The 10,145-nt window shown below is 42.0% G+C and overlaps 1 protein-coding gene across 1 annotated transcript; it reads left to right on the forward strand.

Moving 5' to 3' along the window:
* The first annotated feature begins 665 nt into the window (after window positions 1-665).
* GID8 (GID complex subunit 8) lies at window positions 666-5,982 on the forward strand. The gene is made up of 4 exons (XM_009078141.1): window positions 666-790; window positions 1,932-2,128; window positions 2,610-2,807; window positions 3,114-5,982. The coding sequence occupies exons 1-4, from the start codon at window positions 673-675 to the stop codon at window positions 3,285-3,287; spliced, it is 687 nt and encodes a 228-aa protein (XP_009076389.1). The 5' UTR covers window positions 666-672; the 3' UTR covers window positions 3,288-5,982.
* Window positions 5,983-10,145: the final 4,163 nt, after the last annotated feature.

Consider the following 10,145-nt stretch of genomic DNA (forward strand, 5'->3'; position numbering starts at 1 on the left):
CGTGACTCGGAGGGTGAAAGCATTAAATGCGGCTTTGCAAAGTGCTTTCTCTACGAATGTGAAAAAAATACGGTGGAGGAGAATAGTGGCACACAACATTTGGGTTGCATTGAGAGGAGAACTCCTGTGGGCAACGAAGCTGAGTTGGTGTCTGTCTTGGAGTGATACACTGGGCATCAGTTCATATCACAGACAATTCATGTCATGGACAATTGTGGAGCTGTGTAATATATGGAGCTGCCCCGAGTTTGGGTGAAAATTTAAAGCAAATACTGTTTCCATAAGCTTTGCTTTAAATGTGTGTCACATTCTTCCTGTCAAACTCTGATTCACTTGTTTCACACTGTGACACTGAATGTCCTGTGTCAATTCTAAGCAAGATTTATGTGGAGTGGATTTGAAGTACAAGGAGATGGTATTTGCATTTTTTATTCTGAGATTGCTGAAAGCAGCTTTAGAGCTTGGCAAATAGATGTGAAAGTGCAGGAACGAGGAGGAGAAAAATGTAAACCTGTGGTTTGAGATAAAAGGGTCTTTAGGATTATTAATTTAAAAGAGCTCATGGAAAAGCTGTAAAGATGGCAGGAACACAGTTCTTACACACATTAAACTCATTTCTTCTTGCATCATGTTAAATGAAATGCTTTTCTTTCCTTGTAGTTAGAGTCCAGGATGAGTTATGCAGAAAAACCTGATGAAATCACAAAAGATGAATGGATGGAAAAGCTTAATAACTTACATATCCAGAGAGCAGACATGAACCGCCTTATCATGAACTACCTTGTCACAGGTAAGAACGGCAGGTCATGCTTGGAGGCTCTTTAAGTGTGTGTCACTTCCTTCATCAGACAGTTTGGGCTAGATTATGGTGCTGGATGGAGTGAAATTTAGGGCTTTGAGGACTTGCTGGTTGCTGTTGGCTTCTCTTAGCAAAGTACAACTGCTCTGGTGTTGTCTTAGCTGGAAACTGACAGAGATTCAGACTGAGCAGTTATGGAATAGAAGTGGTGTTTACAAACCTGAACTCTTCGGCTCAAAGATAGAGAAAACAAAGTGTTTCCTGCAATGCTGTAAACAAACATGACCTGCTTCTGTGCTGCCCTTTTTTGTGCCGTTGGAACAGAGCTCAAGCTCAGTTGCTGTTGTTAAATAACACTCTAAAAGCTGGACAGAACAACTACCAGAAGCAAGTTTTAACTGGGTAAATAAACTCTAGAAGGGCACTGTTGTCAGGATAGTGTGACCCCAGCATATTAACCCTTTCAGCACAGGGCCCGACTTTATCCTTGGAACAATCCAAACCTCTTGGGAATTGTCCCTAGCAATTAGGCTGCATGCCATCCCAGGAAGCTGTGCTAGGGTGGAGGCATTTGTATCCACCTACACCCCTGTTTATGTTGGGGTGTAGGTTAAGCCTCTGGGTTGAAGGAAGAGCATGTTCGTGGGTGGTGTAAATCAGTCTTGTGTCTGAGATCATGACCTAGGGTGTAAAATTAGCTGTTATAAAGGACAAGAAAGTAAAATTAACTTTTCTTGACTGTTTTCTTAGTAAAACTGCCAGATCTGTGTGAACCAATTTGGGGGTTGGAGGGTGAAGAAAACCACCCTAGGTTTGAACATGTGGTTTTAACAATCCCATTTTGCAGGTAGTGCTGTATTTAAGTGTAAAACAGGCTCCCAAGTCAAGAGGTATCAGACTACAAGTGCATCCTTGGAGAATGAGAACACACGAGCTCAGAATGAATCAAGTGTTTACGCTTAGATCCCTGTTGGATAAATGCCTTCTTAAGGAGAGAAGAATTTTTCAGGAGTTCAGATTAATCTTTCAACCTCCAAAGCACACAAGGAACACTCAAATCTTTTTCATTTAAGCTGATAGTTTTTAAGTGTTCCATAAAATACATTTTATGGGTACAATGTTTCTCTTTCAGAGGGCTTTAAAGAAGCAGCTGAGAAATTCCGGATGGAGTCTGGAATTGAACCCAGTGTTGACTTAGAGACTCTGGATGAAAGAATAAAAATTCGGGAGATGATACTGAAAGGACAGATCCAGGAAGCCATTGCATTGATAAACAGCCTCCACCCAGAGCTGCTAGATACAAACAGATATCTCTACTTTCATTTGCAGGTAAGGACAGGTGGCAAACTCTGACTTTGTTTGAGAGGTTGCTGAGAATGTGGAAAGTAAAGATTTTAAGAGCACGTTGGAAGGTTTCACTGAGCATGGATGCAATTTCTTGGTATTATTGGCAAACTTTGTGGCATGGTGAGGAGCTGTCATATACAATTATTGACATGAAAACTTATAACAGCAACAGTGGCTTGTGAGTTCCCAACTTCCAGCTGCTGTTAGTCTGAATTCCTGGCAGTTCCTTTAGTAACTCATGTTTTCAAATCCTGTTACTCACAAGTGCCACATTCCCTTTTTCAGTAGCTTTCGCAGCCAAGTTAGTGCTCCTTGTCTGACACATTGAGAATTGACCTCAAACTGTCAAATTACGGGTTAGTGTTTGTCTCAAATTACACACTAATTTCTGAATCTCACAGCCTTGGAATAGTGAAGATTTGTTCATTTGTTTGGCTAATATTGCTGTGTCTTTCGTGTGCAGCAACAGCACTTGATTGAACTGATTCGGCAGCGTGAGACAGAGGCAGCTCTGGAATTTGCTCAGACCCAATTAGCAGAGCAAGGGGAGGAGAGCAGGGAATGCCTGACAGAAATGGAGCGCACGCTGGCTCTACTTGCCTTTGATAATCCCGAGGAATCACCATTTGGAGACTTGCTCAACATGATGCAGCGGCAGAAGGTAGTCCTTCCTCAAAGGGAACTGATGTCTTTTGTTCCTATGCTGTGAAAATAATGTCCAAATACTTTTGAAATGCTTAGTGGTGTGTAAAACCAGAAGTATTTCTTCAGCAAGATTAAAAAACCAGTGTTAATGTGTTCAAAATGTGCTCAACTACTTGGCTCTCATGTTTTCTCCAGGCTCATAGTCTGTGGAGCTTTGTCCTGAGGAATTGGCTCCCTAGGTGTGAGCTTCTTGATGTCCGTGTGACATTAGCAGTGTTAACTGTATGAAAACTATCACTGAACTCCAATATTTCTTTTCCAGGTATGGAGTGAGGTTAATCAAGCTGTTCTAGACTATGAAAATCGTGAGTCAACACCCAAGTTGGCAAAATTACTGAAACTACTACTGTGGGCTCAGAATGAGCTGGACCAGAAGAAAGTGAAATACCCCAAAATGACAGACCTCAGCAAGGGGACGATCGAAGAACCCAAGTAAAATGTGCAGATGGACATCAAACAATCTTAGTACTGCACAGTATACATTTATATCAGTCTGTGACTGAAATATTTTTACTACAGTACAGCACTCAATTCAGATTTTTCAATGAACATCTAATTTGAAGGGAGAAAAGTCCCTTTTAAATGCTGCAAAAACTGCATTGAAAGGCGCTGTATCTCTTTGAAAGTCTGACTTAGGCTATGCACTATAATACATTTTTAAAAGAAAAACAATTAAACAGGACAGGAGAAATTGCATTTTTAAAAAGTACAGAACTCAAGCTTTCTAATTGGCTGCTGATGCCTAGTTTAGTGGCCAGGGAGTTAATATGGAGTGATATTGGCAACTGTTCAGTTTACCTGTCTCCTGTTTGAAATGTGTATATAGAACAGTGAATATTTTCTACCTTTAAGTTATAGCCAGATATACATTCCCCTTAAAAGTAACTGGTCGAGTTTTCATCTATAAACTTTGCAGTAAGGTCAACTTTTTGCTTAGGAAATAGTGTACAAACTTGTAAATCATAATTTAAGGACTTTTGGGGTTGGTTTGGTTTTTTTTTTTCTTCCTTGTTTCTGACTTTTTGGTGCTTTATATGGTGAGAGCTATGTTCATAATGGATCAGTGACCCATCTTTTCAGGAGGAGTATTGATGGAAATAAGTTTTTTTTCTTCGTTCTCATGAATGACCAAAATGGCCCCAGAGGCATTTGAGAGGTTTTGTTAACAAGACCCTTTCCCCCCCCATGCTCAGTTTGCAGCTGTAGACACTGCAGTGGTTCCACCTGGCTGCTACAGCTTTGAAGGCCACTGGATGTCTGTAAGCTAAAAGACATGGTTGTGTTTGGGAATCAAGTGGTGGGGAGAGATGCTTGTTGAAGTCTCTGATGCATCATCTTGTGCAGGATCTGCCTTCATGCTTGCTGAGTAAGAATTATAGTTTTAGAGCTATTTGGGCTGCTTTTATGCCTTGAGCTGAGCTGAGCAGGGCTGTCTAAAACCAGAAGTTTCCATTTTCTCACTTCTTTCATACCTTTCTGAAGAGATGCAGTTCATCTTCACCTGTGTTTGTTTACTGACTGTCCTCACTCCACTTAGAATTACAGTTTTAATGTTTTACATGTGAAGTCCAGACTTTCAAGTCAACAAATTGTAATCTTCTGGGTATGGGATGTTCTGGTTGACTCAGTTAGCAGCACACTGGTATATCCCAGTGGTAGTGAGCACTAATCTTGCCAAATCTATCTCTAGATTTTTAGGTCTATATGTCAAGTTTTGCTGAACAAAGAACGAGCTGAAGAGTGAAATAACACCATGAGACATTGGCAGTTGTCACACCAGTCCCATACTGTACATAATCTAGTCTTGTATGGTAGATATTACCCTGTAGAATGAAACTTAGTTTTCACTTAATTTTCCTGGAATACTTATGCATTAAACTGTATAAAGCTTTGCAGATACACCTGGCTTATGGGAACTAACAAAACCTGTTACTGATTGCATTACTGTGAACACTGTTTACTTGTGTAGCTATTTTGGGGGGGGGAAGCCATTGTTTGTTGAGCAGCTATGAGAGATGCAGAGCGAGCGCCAAGGTTAGGCTCTAGATGATGGATGTAACAAAATCATTTGTTCCTGTTGATTTCTGATCGTTCTGTTCTCCACTTTGAGGCATTTTGTGGTATGGAGGTCTTAAAGTTTATATATAACAAACAAGCTATGAGTAGCCCCCCAAGTACAGCAGCAACCTGGCTTTGCTTCACCCAGGCTGCTTATTCTAACACCAAACTTCTAACAGTTGTGGGTTTGGTTGTTTAGGGTTTTTTTAATTTTTTTTTTTTCTTTTTCTTTTTGAAGTCGGTTGATGTCTGAAAAACATGTATAACTTTTAGTTTGTGAGAAACTGTATGGTTAATGTAACTTTGTTTAATAACAAACTGCAGAAACAAAACTGGAATAGCTCTAATTTCTTCATGTAGAACTGATCAGCTTTTCTTGTGTTCTGACACTTGTGTTGTTGAATCTCCTGTAAAGCTTCTCCCGGGTGAAGTGGAAGGTGGTGTGGTTTTGTGGCATGACTAGCATTTTTCTCCATGAGAAATGCAGAATTCCAGCCCTGGGTGAGAAGTTCACTGTACTCCTAGGACGCTATGTTAATTCCATAGAGTATTTGGGCAATGGTTGAGCATAGACTACTTGAATTTTCACTAGCTTGTTGGGTTTTTTTCCATTAAAAAAATAAACATGTTTTTTAAGGGGTTTAATATAAAATTAGTCTTAGAACTACTTCACTTTGTTTTTATGAACATGCCACATTGATAAGCAGCTTTAATCTGTAAAGTTTTTGGTAACTGCAAGAAGATATTCGAAAGCTATGCATTTTAGAGAAAGCATAAAGGTAGTGATATTGGTACTTCTAAGGATCTTTATATTAGTGTATATAAAATAGTTTGCATATACAAATATAATATATAATCTGTTTGAAATATTCTTGAATGGTAGGGGCTGTGAAACATATTATAATTTATGGAAATATTGTACACAGTAAACAGACGTCTCAGTACACGAATGAACTTTTGTCATATGCATGAGAAGTGTCTTATTTGGTGACTACTAATGAATGGGCTTTTGTTAACCCATTTTTGTTAGATAACCACTTTAACAAATATTATTAAATGCCACTTTGATCAGTTTGCGTTAGTGTAAAAATACATATTTTGTTTCACTGAATTTAGGACGATGTGAAAAGAACTTTTTTTTTTTTGTTGTAAGATGGTTTGTTCCAAACTCAGCAGTGGCACAGGTCTGGTCACTGAGGGTGGTGCACTCACTCATCCTCCCCCAGCCTGGCAAATCACATTTGGTCATCAGTGCTATGGACATGAAGAAGTTTGGGTTGTAAAACATCCTCTGCAGAAAGGCTGAATAGCAAGTGTGTTTTGATTAGGCTACAAATTTCCTGCTTTTCCTACCACCTCCCTGATAACTGTCTGTGCTATTCCCATGTTTTGTTTCTGCCTGTCAAACCTAAGCTGAGCTGTGGTTGCTCCTGTTGTACAGTGGAGGGATTGGTGGAGAGTGGGGGGTCCCAGGCTGCCCTGAAGATGAAGTACTGGTGGTACTTCCTGAGAAATATCTGCTGAACTGTTAATTTAATATAGCTGGAAAAGCAGAGGCTGCTGCACAGAAACAGCAGAACTTTGAGTAAAGCATTTCCTCTCCAGACTTTTGAAGAGGCAAACATACACCTTGAGAACAGCTGAAGTACTGCTTTCTCTTTAAGATGATTTCATTGAAACACTTTCAGCTCCTTCCACCCACATTGAAAGAAAAATTGGAAAGAATTCTGCCTCCTTTCCACTCCTTGTACATATAGGGGAAGCCATGACATTATTCTAGGGTGATTTGACTGGGTTTAATTTGTAAAATTTATGCTTTATATGCTTCAGTATAAGCTTAAAAGCATTACTTAAAAAATCCTTGACTAGGTGAGTGTTGTTCAACTTCTTTTAAACCACTTTCTGTGCAAGCTGGTTATGAAGCTCATTAAATGGAGTTGGAGTGTGATCCCTGTGTGTCATATCTTCCCGGGTAACGGGGCTGCTGCTGTCAGCCACAGCTGAAAGCATCCTTGAGATCCAGGATACAAAAGGATATGGAGTCATACTTTGCCCTAAATCTGCCTTTAGGCTACAGGTTCTGACCTGCACTGTAGATCTCTCTCCCCTCCAGAAGCCATGTCAGCGTCAGTAATTGTTTCTGCTCTAATGTCCTTAATGAAAAGGGACGAGGAAGGTTTTTAGCTGCTGTGTGAGCAGTGGTGGCCCCAGCCCTGCTCCTCAGCTCGTTGCTTTGTGTGCTCAGATGAGCACAGAAAAAACACAGAGCTCATGAACAGCACCCTCAAAAAGATTTGTACTTCTCTAGGGACACCTTGAGGTCCTACAAACTTCCTTTCTACTCCCCTCCTGCCTTCATACAATTACATTAAAGACAAGGTTGGTCAAACTACTGGTGGGCTGCACATTGATGTGTGCAGGCACCTGAGACCAGAACCCCCTGTGTGTTCTGACCTGCTTTTCATGTTACATGGGCATTCCAACCCTACCCTGCTACCTTATACCCACTTGAATGAATTTCTGCATGGACGTTGCTGTTCATTTAGAAACAGGCTCAATTTGCCAACTTCTCTGATAATTTGCTTATTTTTTATTGTATTGCTGTCCAGCAATTTTGCAAAGTTGGATTATTTTCTTGATTCCATGGGCAAGTTGCATTGAAATTGCTCTGGGTTAACACAGGACTGTCCTTTTAGGAGACAATAATTGTCCTTTTGGAATGTGTGAGCCTATTGCTCCTTTCACATCCCTTCAGGATTTGGTCTTGATCTGTGCTTAACTTCATAGAATCTTCGAATAATTCAACCATTGTGTGGATAAACTACAGTGATAGTAAATGTCAGGTCAAATGTTAACCCAATAATCTTTTGTTTGATTTAATCTTTTGACAGATTAAGCTGAACACAGGAAAAATGAGATTGTGTTCTTGTATAAGATTATTTTCTTTAGTCAGCACCTGTGTTCCGAGCTGATTCCCTTTGCCATTTAATCAGCTCGGTGGGAGGTTTGCTTCCAGAAAATTATACAGCAGGAAAAGGAATGATGTCTATGGTTTTTACTCTTTAAACTTCTTGGATGTTACACTCAAACACTTCTGTCAACTGCTGCTGGTTTTGACAGGGAAACTAACTTATGTGAGAGGCAGATTAGCCAAGCTTCTAATTGAAGAGGTGACATTGAGCAGTGCAAGGAGAGGAACCGAAGAGTACACAAACCAAGAAAACTCTGTGCAAGGTGCTTGATTTCCAAATTGGCTACTAACTTACTAAAGTTATGATTCACTGTTGCAGTGTGTGTGTTGGAGATGTTTGCACCCCACAGCAGTGAGACTGAACATAGTATTACTCATACATGGCTATGAGATAATTTCATAAGTTTTCTCCATCTGTGATTGCTTTACCATGCCCAAGGCCTCTACAGTTCTTTACTGAGCTTATTACACACATTTCACTTCTGTAGTTTCATCAGCACTCATCTCCCCTCCTGCCTCTGATTAACTGAACTCCAAACATATACACAATTTAGAAAAACCCAAACATACTGAACAATGGTTCACATTTTTTTGGCTGCAATTTGCCATGACTTGGCTCCCTCTTCTGGATATGGGCACAGTAGCAGAGTGAATAAAGATACTTTATAGTTTCTTTTCCTGCCCAAATAAAGGGAGGAGTTGACAACTAGATGATGGCTAACCTGTGGTTAGTACATGTGTTTCTTGGTTTCTACTTGCACCAAAACTCATTGCATTTGTTTTCTGTGTTGGTAGCAGCTCTATGGCTGTGTCTGACTATGCCACAGGCCTTTTTGGGGTAGATCTCTTTCTGCTGAGGAAGAAATACCAAAGCAAAGGATAAAGTATGACTTCATAATTTTTGCTTTTTCAACAACCCTCTTCTCCTGGAGTTGTCTCTGGTGTATGAGGAACCTTTTTGCTATTTCACTCTCAAAGGTTCAGCTCAGTAATTCTATTTTCCCTCACGACTTAAGTAGCAAACTACTCATCAGGGACCTGCCAAGGATTCATAGTGGGAGAAGAGTGTGTGAGTTACCTAAATATTAGTCTGCTAAACGCTTAATTTCAAGAAGCACTTCGAGGCTGCTGCAGGAGGAGCAGCCAGGAGATGCCTGCCCTGCACCTGCGCATTTTGGTGCAGCCCAGAAGCTCTGATACCTTTCCCGAGGGCCATGGACGACCTTGCTCAGGCTGTGCGGGAGCTCCTCCGTCCTTTGCTGACCTGAGGTTTTGCCGTGCCTGCATCCAGGCTGCTTTCAGCCACAGCATCACCTCAACAATGGCTTAACAAGGCTCCCCTGTCTGCTCGTTTATATTCTTGAAGTGAGTCACGAGTCCTTTCGTTTTGGACTGAGATAACCATCATTTTAATTATTTATCCCCATAAAGGAGTCTGATTATCTCTTGCAGATAGAGCAAAGCAGCACCTCTATCCAACAGAGTTAAATCAAGCTGTAAAAACATTTATCCCTGTTTTATTTCCTCAAATTTTACCGACGGGAATGTCATACTCGGTGCTAATCCTTAAAAAAAGCAGAGACAGAGACTTTTCTGCCGGCAAGAAAACTGCAGGAGCAGAAAGCGATTCCCTCCCCAGGTATTGGACGGGGAGAACAGACCCTAGTCAGTCCCGTCTTTGCCTTCGATGTCGCCGGGGAGCGAGGAGCAATCCCCTGCCCATGGACTGGAGTGGGAGGACAGACCCTAGTCAGTCCCCTCTTTGCCTTCGATGTCACCGTGGAGCGATCCCCTCCCCAGGTATTGGAGTGAGGACAGACCCTAGTCAGTCCCCTCTTTGCCTTCGATGTCACCGTGGAGCGATCCCCTCCCCAGGTATTGGAGTGAGGACAGACCCTGGTCAGTCCCCTCTTTGCCTTCGATGTCTCCGTGGAGCGATCCCCTCCCCAGGTATTGGAGTGAGGACAGACCCTGGTCAGTCCCCTCTTTGCCTTCGATGTCTCCGTGGAGCGATCCCCTCCCCAGGTACTGGACGGGGAGGACAGACCCTGGTCAGTCCCGTCTTTACGTCCGATGCCGCCGGAGGGACAGGAAAAATACCGGAGGGCGAGGAAAAGGAGAGAGCAGAACCCACCGGCTCTGTGTGTCGGAAGGGGCGAACCCCCCGCTATGAGCCGACACCTGCCCTGCCCCGAGCCCCGCGGGTCGGAGGCGGCACCGGGACCCGGAGCGGGACCGGGACGGGCGGAGAGACTTCCCGGAACG

Source organism: Acanthisitta chloris, unplaced genomic scaffold, assembly GCF_000695815.1.
Source record: "Acanthisitta chloris isolate BGI_N310 unplaced genomic scaffold, ASM69581v1 scaffold34647, whole genome shotgun sequence".
In the NCBI taxonomy this organism is placed as follows: Eukaryota; Metazoa; Chordata; class Aves; order Passeriformes; family Acanthisittidae; genus Acanthisitta; species Acanthisitta chloris.

What these genes read in the sequence shown, in the direction of transcription:
- GID8 (XM_009078141.1), top strand. Translation starts at nt 673, where the DNA reads ATGAGTTATGCAGAAAAACCTGATGAAATCACAAAAGATGAATGGATG. An exon ending in ATCTCTACTTTCATTTGCAG is followed by an intron (nt 2,129 to 2,609) that starts GTAAGGACAGGT and finishes TTTCGTGTGCAG; the next exon opens with CAACAGCACTTGATTGAACT. An exon ending in ACATGATGCAGCGGCAGAAG is followed by an intron (nt 2,808 to 3,113) that starts GTAGTCCTTCCT and finishes TTTCTTTTCCAG; the next exon opens with GTATGGAGTGAGGTTAATCA.